Source organism: Anolis sagrei, chromosome X, assembly GCF_037176765.1.
Source record: "Anolis sagrei isolate rAnoSag1 chromosome X, rAnoSag1.mat, whole genome shotgun sequence".
Lineage (NCBI taxonomy): Eukaryota > Metazoa > Chordata > Lepidosauria > Squamata > Dactyloidae > Anolis > Anolis sagrei.
The window spans coordinates 719091-732057 of record NC_090034.1 but is presented as its reverse complement, the minus strand read 5'-3'; the positions used below and the strand labels follow the sequence as shown (position 1 = coordinate 732057).

Genomic DNA, 12967 nt, shown 5'->3' with positions numbered 1-12967 from the left:
ATAAAAACTTTGAAAAGTTTCCCAAAAATCCGCAGATAAGTGAAACATTCTGAAATTTGGTGGGCTAACAGTGGTAAATGTGTTCTACCATTGGAGCAAGTTTCACTCTAGATAGCTTTAAAAATAAAAGAGCAAAGAGCCGCTGGAGCTTCCCCAATTATAGTAATTGAATTATGTGCACCTGCAATTACTATAATGAAATAGTAATGGAATTTCGTTACTCACATTATAGTAAAAAAAATTCCACTAACTGTACTTTAGAAAAACTTTAAAAACAAAATGCCAGCGCCCTCCTCTGTGCTAAGTTGAAGTTCTGCGGTTAATTGTGTGTTATAAAGACAGACAGGCAATCCAGGGGATTGATGTTGTCGCTTTTTACGGGGATAAATTGTTTTTGTCTACACTTTTAAAAATCTCGCAAAATCTGTCAATGTGTGAATTTTTCTAAAACTTCTGGGGATTGATGACCTGGTTGTCTTGTGCGTTGCAGATAAAATTCAAGTAGAGAAGTAAAAGTAAAAAAGTTGTTTATAAACACTTTTAAAATTTCCCAAAAATCCGCTGATAAGCGAAACACTCTGAAATTTGGTGGGCTAACAGTGGTAAATGTGTTCTACCATTGTAGCAAGTTTTACTCTAGATAGTTTTAAAAATGAGGGAGAAAGGAGCCCCTGAAGTTTCCCCAATTATTGTAATTGAATTATGTGCATGCACAATTACTATAATGAAATAGTTATGGCATTTCGTTATTCTCGTTATAGTAAAAAAAAAATTCAATAACTATACTTTAGAAAAACTTTAGAAAAAAATGCCAGCGCCCTCCAGTAGTTTTGTAATGACTTTTGAACCATTTCTAATGGATTGTCCATGCCTATTTGAATACAAAGGAATGTAAAAGAGAGAGCAGGAAAGCTCTGAGCTTCACTCACCTGCAGGAGGGGTGTGTGGACGTGGGAGACCACCTGGGGGAGCCTCCTCCACTCGCGGATGGCCAACCCGCTGGCCATCTCCACCAGGCGCTCAATGAAGTTCAGCTGCTGCTCTTCCGGGTGGCAGATGGCCAGGAAGCCCCGGTACATGTTCACCTTCCACGCCATCTCCTTCGGGCAGCTCAGCTCCACCTTGAGAAGCAAAACAGAAGGTGGGAGTGAGTCCGGATCTGTGACAGCGTGAGTGGCGCCACCTATGTGTAGAACTGTTAGTTGCAAGATTTAAACTGTTGTATCATGCTTAATCCTGCCCTTTTACCCAGCTTATGTATAGTTGTATGGATTGGTTACTTATAGCTGTCAATCAGTACTGTTTGGCTCCACCTCTTCCTGCAGGAGGGGAGTGCTTCCTTTCTTTTCATTCTGCCATCAGAGTTTCTACCAGATGGACGTGAGTAAAAATGAAGGAAACACTGAGCAGCATTCCGTGGACACAGATACTAAAAGACAAGGGAGTTACGGATGGATGGGTGTTTCTCAAGACTGAAATACTCAAGGCGCAATTGCAAACCGTGCCAACAAAGAGAAAAAATAGGACAAGTGCAAAGAAGCCAGAATGGATGTCCAGAGAACTTCTAACTGTGCTAAGACACAAAAGAGACATGCACAAGAAGTGGAAAAAGGGAGAAATCACCAAAGAAGAATTCAAACAAATAGCCAACACCTGTAGGGAAAATGTCCGCAAGGCTAAAGCACAAAACGAGCTCAGGCTTGCCAGGGACATTAAAAATAAGACACTTAACTCTAAAAGACCCTGATTTAAATTACCTCTCAGCACCAGTTCTGAGGTTTTTTACCTTTGAGACTTGTGCTTCATGTTCAGACCAACCTGAACGACGTTGGAAGTCTCAAGCGCCTTCAAACCAGTTCTTTTGGCACCAAAGGAAGAGCCTGAGTCTTCAAAACATAGGCCATCTGAAATGGGGTTGTGGTTTGCTCCGGCATTCACAGCCATTGAGGAAAGAGGAAACTTGGTGAGGCTTCTCAGCTTCAAACCCCTTGGACCCAGGACTAACTGAGACTGTAACGTATATTTTCCTTCACCCCTCTGAAGTTTCCAGCTCATTGCTTTAAAGAAATAACTGTGATCAATAAAACTTATTTTGAGTTATTTACAGCGTTTTGTGTTTTTGAGAGTTCCAGTTTCCTATAGGAGGGCAAGAAGCAATCCCCTGGGGAGAGATGCCACGTCCATGCCCCCTTCATTAAGAAAAATAGCCCCTAGGCGTGACGGCACAGGATCACACTTTGGTTTTGTTGCGCTCTAGCACTGACACACCTTGTCACCCAGCACCACACCAGGGTCCAGGACTACTCCCTAAAAATGTTTATTAACAAAAGCAGGTAGAAAATGTGCATTTCCAAAAGGATCAGTAGAATAGAATTTGCCTATTTTTCACTCCTTCCGTTCTCAGACCTAATCTAGTTTCCTGAGAAAACTTCCCATCGGCCGAAGGCCTTTTTCACAAGCAAACTGGAACTTTCTGTTGCTTTAGCACAAGCAAACAAGCACAGGAATCCCAAAACACTAGGCCTGGGTAACAACGGAAAAATTTGTTTCTAAAATCGATTCGTTTTTTGGGGGGTTTTGCGTTTCGTTATTTAAAATAATTACAAAATTTTCCTTTTAAAAAGTTCAATATTTACGAAATTTCGTAAATGTGAAAAAAATTACAAAACATTAACGAATCGATTTCCGAAACAATAACAAATCGATTCGTTAATGGCGGACGCGACCGCGAAATACGCTAAAAAACCTCCAAAACCTTCTGAAGCTTCCCTCTCCCTCTGTTGTTGACTGTTGGTGTGATATTATAATTTTTTTCACTAATTAAACAAAAAACAACCATAAAACTTGCCCCAGACATGCGGAAATAATAACGAAACGACCTCAAAACAATAACGAAACGAATACAATAACGAAATACGAAGCATTTACAAAACTATTTAAAAATTCGTTTTTTAAAAAAATTGCTCCAGAATGGTTCGTTATCGTTTTGTAATTAAAAAAATTAACGAATTATTAACGAATTACGAATTAACGAAACGAAACCGCCCAGCCCTACAAAACACCTAATCTAAGCTCGTCCAGGTGCCAATGAGATCATGTCTTCAAGGTTTTATCTCTGATTATTTAAGAATTTATTATTATTATTTATTTACAACATCTCGTTTGTCTATTTTTCACTCCTTCCGTTCTCAGACCTAATCTAGTTTCCTGAGAAAACTCCCCATTGGGCCAAGGCCTTTTCACAAGCGAACTGGAACTTCCACTTTCAGTTGCTTTAGCACAAGCAAACAAGCACAGGAATCCCAAACCACCTAATTTAAGCTCATCCAGGTGCCAATAAGATCATGCCAAATAACCCGAACCTTCAAGGTTTTATCTCTGATTCTTTAAAAATTTATTATTATTATTATTATTTATTTACAACATTTATTATTTATTTACAACATCCCGTTTGTCTATTTTTCACTCCTTCCATTCTCAGACCTAATCTAGTTTCCTGAGAAAATTCCCCATCGGCCCAAGGCCATTTCACAAGCGAACTGGAACTTCCACTTTCTGTTGCTTTAGCACAAGCAAACAAGCACAGGAATCCCAAAACACCTAATTTAAGCGCATCCAGGTGCCAATAAGATCATGCCAAATAACCCGAACCTTCAAGGTTTTATCTCTGATTCTTTAAGAATTTATTATTATTATTATTATTTATTTACAACATTTATTATTTATTTACAACATCCCGTTTGTCTATTTTTCACTCCTTCCGTTCTCAGACCTAATCTAGTTTCCTGAGAAAACTCCCCATTGGGCCAAGGCCTTTTCACAAGCGAACTGGAACTTCCACTTTCTGTTGCTTTAGCACAAGCAAACAAGCACAGGAATCCAAAAACACCTAATTTAAGCTCGTCCAGGTGCCAATGAGATCATGCCAAACAACCCGAACCTTCAAGGTTTTATCTCTGATTATTTAAGAAATTATTATTATTTATTTACAACATTTATTATTTATTTACAACATCTCGTTTGTCTATTTTTCACTCCTTCCTTTCTCAGACCTAATCTAGTTTCCGGAGAAAACTCCCCATTGGCCCAAGGCCTTTTCACAAGCGAACTGGAACTTCCACTTTCTGTTGCTTTAGCACAAGCAAACAAGCACAGGAATCCCAAACATTGGCCTCATCTGCCTGAAATTCTCTCTGATCACTACCAGACTCCTCAACTGGAAACCCATCCATTCCCTCATCCTCTGAAACACGAGAACAATCCTCTGCCGCTTGCTGAGCTGCAACAGTTTTCTTGACCATTCCAAAGAAGAGACTGGCAACTTGCGGACAGAATGTGAGGCCGAAGCTTGTGTTACGTAGATCATTCCCACTTGCCTCCGACAGACAAGAGTTCTTTCTCCCACCCTGGCCTTAATTCCACAGATATATAAACCCCACTTGCCTAGTTTCCAATAGACCCCTCAACATATCTGTTTTGACAGGCCTTTGATCTTTGATATTGCTGTTTTTAAATTGTTTTTAAATTGTGTTAGATTTTAGCTTGTTCTTGTAAGCCACTCCGAGCCCCAGGGGAGTGGCCGCATAGAAGTTTGAACAATAAATAAATAAATAAATAAACAAACATTTGAGGATGCCAACCGTAGATACAGGTGAAATGTCAGGAGAGAATGCTGCTGGAACATGACCATACAGCCCAGAAAACTCACAGCAACCCAGTGATTCCAGCCAGGAAACCTTTCAACAACACACTTTATTATTATTATTATTATTATTATTATTATTATTATTATTATTATTATTAGCTGTCACCTGTGGCCTAGTCTGTTTATACGTATTTTCTGTGTGCATATGTGTGTGTATACTGTTTTAATTACTGCTTATGTATTGTTTTAATTATGACTTATGCTCAATTGTGGTTGTATTATTACATTATTATGTATTGGCATCATAGAATCCTAGAATCATAGAATCCTAGAGTTGGAAGAGACCTCCTGGGCCATCCTCCAGCCCATCCCCATTCTGCCAAGAAGCAGGAATATTGCATTCAAATCACCCCTGAAAGATGGCCATCCAGCCTCTGCTTAAAAGCTTCCAAAGAAGGAGCCTCCACCACACTCAGGGGCAGAGAGTTCCACTGCTGAACGGCTCTCACAGTCAGGAAGTTCTCCTCATGTTCGGATGGAATCTCCTCTCTTGTAGTTTGAAGCCATTGCTCCATTGCGTCCTAGTCTCTCTCCAGGGAAGCACAAAGGAAGCTTGCTCCCTCCTGCTCCCTGTGGTTTCCTCTCACATATTTATACATGGCCCTCATCATATCTCCTCTCAGCCTTCTCTTCTTCAGGCTAAACATGCCCAGTTCCCTAAGCCGCTCCTCATAGGGCTTGTTCTCCAGACCCTTGATCTGCTCCCTCCTCCTCCCTGTGGCTTCCTCTCACATATTTATACATGGCCCTCATCATATCTCCTCTCAGCCTTCTCTTCTTCAGGCTAAACATGCCCAGCTCCTTAAGCCGCTCCTCATAGGGCTTGTTCTCCAGACCCGTGATCATTTTAGTCGCCCTCCTCTGGACACATTCCAGCTTAGAGTCAATATCTCTCTTGAATTATGGTGCCCAGAATTGGACACAATATCCCAGGTAAAGTGGTCTAACCAAAGCGGAATAGAGCATGGGGACCAGGACTTCCCTAGATCTAGACACTAGGCTCCTCTTGATGCAGGCCAAAATCCCATTGGCTTTTTTTGCCGCCACATCACATTCCTGGCTCATGTTTAATTTGTTCTCCACGAGGACTCCAAGGTCTTTTTCACACATCCTGCTCTTGAGCCAGGCCTCATCATCCCTCATTTTGTATCCTTGCATTTCATTTTTTCTGCCAAAGTGGAGTATCTTGCATTTGTCCCTGTTGAACTTCATTGTGTTAGTTTTGGCCCATCTCTCTAATCTGTCAAGATCGGTGCTTATTGTAAGCCGTCCTGAGTCCCCCCCTCCTCGGGAGGTAGATGTTGTAGTACAGTGTGCTGATCAAGCTACAACTGGTAGTAGAAGGGCAAAGAGAGCACAAGCACAAGAAATATAGACATCTAATTCCATTGTTTGTCTCCCTGTCGAGATCCATTACTGGCACACCAAGATACCTTAATACAAGCGTTGTAATTCGCGCGCCTTGGAAACGTTATTTAATACACATCTTCGGAATCCATAATGTAAAAGCCAGCCGTCCGTGACCCGCCGCGTTTGCCACTTAACGGATTTAAAGGCGCACCAGCCATCTTGGTGGAGGAAGCCTGGCCAAGGCGACACAGGGACGGAAAATATGTCATCGTAACTGACTTCACAACTAAACACGTCGGAGCGAGGAGTGGACTGAACGCTGGTCCGCGCAGCAGGACGAAGGACGTTCCCCGAGAAACAGAAGAAGAACCATTAAGAACCATTCAGGACATGGGTTTCCGGAAGCCACTGAAGGGGCCAAATCCACCCCTCTATCACCTTTTGGTCCTCAGAAGATCTACAGATGATCTTCAAAGGGCATGTCAATGGGTACGCCCCCAACAACATACTTAAAATATGTCCAGCTTCCCATAAGTGTACCTATGCACTAGCTGGATGCTTCTAGTTAGTACCAGCTGCATCATCCTATATATAGATATTAGGGCTGGGCGGTTTCGTTTCGTTAATTCGTAATTCGTTAATAATTCGTTAATTTTTTCAATTACAAAACGATAACGAACCATTCTGGAGCAATTATTAAAAAAACCGAATTTTCAAAAACGTTTTGTAAATGCTTCGTATTTCGTTATGTATTCGTTTCGTTATTGTTTTGAGGTCATTTTGTTATTATTTCCGCATGTCTGGGCCAGTTTTATGGTTTAATTAGTGAAAAAAAATTATAATATCACACCAACAGTCAACAACAGAGGGAGAGGGAAGCTTCAGAAGGTTTTGGAGGTTTTTTAGCGTATTTCGCGGTCGCATCCGCCATTAACGAATCAATTCGTTATTGTTTCGGAAATCGATTCGTTATTTTTTTACCATTTACGAAATTTCGTAAATATCGAACATTTTAAAAGGAAAATTTTGTAATTATTTTAAATATTGAAACAAAAAAACCCCCCAAATACAAATCGATTTTAGAAACAAATTTTTCCGTTGTTACCCAGGCCTAATATATATATATATACACACACACTAGCTGTGCCCTGCCACGCGTTGCTGTGGCCTTTAGTAAGAGTTTTGAAGCCTCTGCCTGGCCTCTCTTCCTTCCTTCCCTCGCTCTCTTCCCCTCTTTCTCTCTCTCACACTCCTTCCTTCCCCCCCCCCTCTCTCTCTCTCTCTCTGGCATCCCTCCTTCCTCCCCCTTCTTTATGCTTGTGTGTAAACTTGAGTATCTTCTGTTGGTCATGGGGGTTCAGTGTGGCATGTTTGCCCCAATTCTGTCGTTGGTGGGGTTCAGGATGCTCTTTGAGTGTTGGTGAACTCTGAATCCCAGTGACTACAACTCCCAAATGTCAAGGTCTATCTCCCTCAAACTCCATCTGTGTTCATATTTGGGCGTATTGAGTGCTTATGCCAAGTTTGGTCCGGATCCATCATGGTTTGAGTCCACAGTGCTGTCTGGATGTCGGTGAACTACAATTCCCATACTCAAGGTCACGGAGGGAAGGGGTGGGGTGAAGGGAGGGGGCGACTTTGAAGACACGCCCTCTCCCTTCGCCCCACCCCTTCCCTCCGTGACTCACTCCTTCCCTCCTCCCTCCCTCTCCGGAAAGACACGCCCCCTCCCTTCGCCCCACCCCTTTCCCTCCAGGAGTGATTCACGGAGGAAAGGGGTGGGGCAAAGGGAGGGGGCGTGTCTTTCCGGTGGGGATGCAGCACGCCGAGGCTTGGAGTGTGCGGAGCGGGGCTTGGAGGCAGCGTGGGAGGGGTAAGATGAAGGAGGGGGTGGAGGGAAGGGGGCGGGGGGAAGTTGCGTTGTTTGTGTGTGTGTGGGCGGCGACGTGTTTGTGCTGGGCGGGGCGAGGGAGGGAAGGAAGTGCGGAGGGTGCGTTGGCCGTTCGGCCATGTGTGCACGTGCGCTGGGGACTTTGCGCCAATGCGCATGCTCAGTTGTTTTGCCGTTTTTTCTGTGTGTGGTTGTGTTGTTTTCAATTTTGAATGGATTAGTTTGTACCGAGTGGGTTGTCCTTGGGGCATGGGAATTTTGGTGCAGTTTTGTTGGGGTTTTTTTAGAGTTTTGCTGTCCCGTTGAACCAACCTAACAGATTTATATATATAGATATATATAAACACACACACACACACACACACTTTTGTCTAATTGGCAAAAGCTCTTGAGGTCAAGAGAGCTCTGCTCGTTTCATGTTGTCGACAGTCCTGAAGGACACTCTGGGATTAGAAATAAAAGCTTGATTAATCATAGGACTGACTTCAGGCCGGATATCTTTCTCATTCAGCTGTGAAAGAAGCCATTGAAATAAACATGGCGTGATGAGAAAGATTGGGAAGGCGGCCTTTTATCTTTAAAGGGTTGCTTAGTTCCTCTATTGGCTGCTGAGAAATGGAAAGATGGACAATTCCTAGGAGTCAAACCAGGATAGGTGAACAGTTCTCGGTTTTTGGAATAGCCGGTAGGCCGTTCAGAATTTGGGAGTTAAAGTCCAAAACACCTGGAGGGCCCAAGTTGTCTCATGCCTGGTCTAGGTCAAGGCGCTTGGAACTGCAGAGACAGAACATGCAGAGGCTTAAAGATAAGGGGAGGTTAGGAATAAGGGGATAAGGGGAGGTTAGGATAAGGTGAGGAAAAGCAGGTGCGTGATAAATGATGTTATGGGAGGGAATTAGGTCTTTTAAAGTGATTCCTGCTGGTACCATCCTTTCTGAGAGCAACATATTCAAGTGAACAGCTCTCGGTTTTTGGAACAGCCAGTAGGCTGTTAGGAATTGTGGGAGTTAAAGTCCAAAACACCTGGAGAGCCCAAGTTGGCCCATGCCTGGTCTAGGTCAAGACACTTGGAACTGCAGAGACAAAGCATGCAGAGGCTTAAAGATGTGAGGTTTAAAGATAAGGTGAGGAAAAGCAGGTGCGTGATAAATGATGTTATGGGAGGGAATGAGGCCTTTTAAAGTGATTCCTGCTGGTACCATCCTTTGTGAGAGCAACGTATTCAAGTAAACGGTTTTCGGTTTTTGGAACAGCTGGTAGGCTGTTAGGAATTGTGGGAGTTAAAGTCCAAAACACCTGGAGGGCCCAAGTTGTCTCATGCCTGGTCTAGGTCAAGGCGCTTGGAACTGCAGAGACAGAGCATGCAGAGGCTTAAAGATCAGGGGAGGTTTAAAGGTAAGGTGAGGAAAAGCAGGTGCGTGATAAATGATGTTATGGGAGGGAATGAGGCCTTTTAAAGTGATTCCTGCTGGTACCATCCTTTGTGAGAGCAACGTATTCAAGTGAACGGTTTTCAGTTTTTGGAACAGCTGGTAGGCTGTTAGGAATTGTGGGAGTTAAAGTCCAAAACACCTGGAGAGCCCAAGTTGGCCCATGCCTGGTCTAGGTCAAGGCGCTTGGAATTGCAGAGACAGAGCATGCAGAGGCTTAAAGATAAGGCGAGGTTTAAAGATAAGGCGAGGAAAAGCAGGTGCATGATAAATGATGTTATGGGAGGGATGGACGCCTTTTAAAGTGGTTCCTGCTGTTCTACAGAAGCAGAACCATGAGAGAGTAAAGCAGAAAAAAACATCGTAGATTTCCAAGGTGCCATCTGTTCCCCTCATTGCTGAGCTAAGGGACATCCCAAATGAATACATCTATCTCATGGAATGACCTTAATATACTCTAAGCAAAGGGTCCTCAAACTACGGTCCGCGGTCCGGATGTGGCATCCACGTCCCTTTCCCTGTCCCTTGCTCTAAACATTAGATTTAGGGTCGCCTAACATCTGAAAATAATTTAAAGCACACAACAACTACAACAACAACAACCTTCATTAACTTGACTCTCTAATCGGTCAAAAGCAGACCCATACTACTACTACTACTACTACTACTGTTTATTTATACCCTGATTTTTTCTCTCCACAAGTAGACTTTCCATCAAACTACTGGTAAGTTTATGTTAGTTCAAAATTGCTATTCATTTTAACCAACTGATCCCTCATCCATCTAAAACACAGACATGTGCCTTTCACCTTAAGAACAGACAAGCATCCCAAGCTCTGAGGATGATTACCTGGGAAGGAAGGAACCCCACTGGAGCATTGCAGCGCACCCAAATCCCTGGGAGTCACTCTGGACCGTGCTCTGACCTACAAGAAGCACTGCCTGAACATCAAGCAAAAAGTGGGCGCTAGGAACAATATCCTACAAAAGCTGACTGGCACAACCTGGGGATCACAACCAGACACAGTGAAGACATCTGCCCTTGCGCTATGCTACTCTGCTGCTGAGTATGCATGCCCAGTGTGGAACACATCTCACCACGCTAAAACAGTGGATGTGGCTCTGAATGAGACATGGAGTGTCTGCGCCCTACACCACTGGAGAAATTACACTGTTTAGCTGGTATTGCACCACCGGACATCCGCCTGGAAGGAGCAGCCAATAGTGAAAGGACCAAGGCAGAGACATCTCCAGCTCATCCCCTGTTTGGGTATCAGCCAGCACATCAACGACTTAAATCAAGACATAGTTTTCTTAGAACTACAGAGACACTCGCTGGAACACCCCAGCAAGCGAGAGTCCAAAAGTGGCAGGCCCAAACCCAGCACCTCAATTCATGGGTGATACCAGATGAGAGACTCCCCCCTGGGCACTCAGAAGACTGGGCGACTTGGAAGGCGCTGAACAGACTGCGCTCTGGCACCACGAGATGCAGAGCCAATCTTAAGAAATGGGGCTACAGGGTGGAATCCATGACATGCGAGTGTGGAGAGGAGAAAACCACTGACCACCTGCTGCAATGCACCCTGAGCCCTGCCACATGCACAAGGGAGGACCTCCTTGTGGCAACACCAGAGGCACTCCAAGGGGCCAGTACTCCTCAAAGGACATTTCATCAACTACCAAACTCACACATTTAGTATTTTGTCTGTTTGTTTGCTTTGTTCTGTTAGAAATGTGATACAATGGTCTGGTTGCGCCTGACATGATAAATAAATAAATAAATAAAATTCATTTTGAATATTGTCCTTGCATGTTATTTTTTTTTTCACAATACAAATAAGATCTGAGCAGTGTGCATAGGAAGTTGTTCCATATGTGTTGTTGAAGGCTTTCCATGGCTGGAATCACTGGGTTGCTGTGAGTTTTCCGGGCTATTTGGCCATGCTCCAGAAGCATTCTCTCCGAAAGTTTCACCCTAGCCTGGCCCCCCAATCATTAGAGTGACGGCAAACCGGCCCTTGGCTTAAAAAGTTTGAGGACCCCTGCACGAAAATATGCAAAATGGACCTAAGTCAACGTGATTGGGCCAAACGGATAATGCGACTCCTTTTCGGCCTTCACCAAATTTCCCCAAAGCGAAGACTCTAAACCTCTTCCTATTGTTCCAAGTGCCGAGGTGACTGTGGCGTCTTTCTCTGCCCTTCATTGCCTTCCTCTTTTTTCTCTCCTCAGCTGGAAAAAAGTTCCCCAGACAACAAGACATGAGTGATTAGTCGTTTGTCCACATTACGTGTGCAAATGCTCCATCAGCGTTCTTTCCCCTTGAAGAAATCGCCGTGACAAAGCACAAGAATCCCTAACGAAGAGAACAACGCCTCAATGGCCAGAGAAGCCAGATGCTCGCGCCATCGCAAGGGAGTCGAGACGAGCGACAGGACGGATTCTGAACGACTGGGAAGGGAACGGGGACTCCCATAGAGAGAAGGAGGCGAGGAGCACTCACCTGCACCAGAGCTTCCTTCACGGCCGTCCAATTGGAGACGCGCCAGGCACACTCCAGGACCAGGTAGGGGTTGATGTGGCCCTTCGACTGCCCGTACTCGGTCAGCGCTTCCCACTGGTTCAACTCTTTGGAGCACCTTGGAAACACAAAGGCAGCAGCTGGTTAATGAAGAGCCATTTTAAAGTAGCTATCTATCTATATCAGACAAGGGCCAACTTGGGCCCTCCGGTAGGCTGTTAGGAATTGTGGGAGTTGAAGTCCAAAACACCTGGAGGGCCCAAGTTGGCCCATGCCTGGTCTAGGTCAAGGGACTTGAAATTCCAGAGACAGAGCATGCAGAGGCTTAAAGATAAGGCGAGGTTTAAAGATAAGGCAAGGAAAAGCAGGTGCGTGATAAATGATGTTATGGGAGGGAATGAGGCCTTGGAAGCAGAAAGGCAGCAGCTGGTTAATGAAGAGCCATTTTAAAGTAGCTCTCTATCTATATCAGACAAGGGCCAACTTGGGCCCTCCAGGTGTTTTGGACTTCAACTCTCACAATTCCTAATAGCCGTAAGGCAAGGAAAAGCAGGCGCGTGATAAATGATGTTATGGGAGGGAATGAGGCCTTGGAAGCAGAAAGGCAGCAGCTGGTTAATGAAGAGCCATTTTAAAGTAGCTCTCTATCTATATCAGACAAGGGCCAACTTGGGCCCTCCGGTAGGCTGTTAGGAATTGTGGGAGTTGAAGTCCAAAACACCTGGAGGGCCCAAGTTGGCCCATGCCTGGTCTAGGTCAAGGGACTTGAAATTCCAGAGACAAAGCATGCAGAGGCTTAAAGATAAGGCAAGGAAAAGCAGGCGCGTGATAAATGATGTTATGGGAGGGAATGATACCTTAGAAACAGAAAGGCAGCAGCTGATTAATGAAGAGCAATTTTTAAGTAGCTATCTATCTATATCAGACAAGGGCCAATTTGGGCCCTCCAGTAGGCTGTAAGGAATTGTGGGAGTTGAAGTCCAAAGCACCTGGAGGGCCCAAGTTGGCCCATGCCTGGTCTAGGTCAAGGGACTTGAAATTCCAGAGACAAAGCATGCAGAGGCTTA

The 12967-nt window shown here is 44.3% G+C and overlaps 1 protein-coding gene across 1 annotated transcript in view; it reads right to left on the bottom strand.

The window, feature by feature from the left end:
• LOC132780040 (transformation/transcription domain-associated protein) overlaps positions 1-12967 on the bottom strand; it is a 232772-nt gene that overhangs the window by 80312 nt on the left and 139493 nt on the right. The window contains exons 57-58 of the mRNA XM_067460867.1: positions 11883-12018; positions 930-1121 (exon numbers count right to left, since the gene is read on the bottom strand). Of these exons, the coding sequence (XP_067316968.1) occupies positions 930-1121; positions 11883-12018 (328 nt within the window). The remainder of the gene's footprint in view (positions 1-929; positions 1122-11882; positions 12019-12967) is intronic.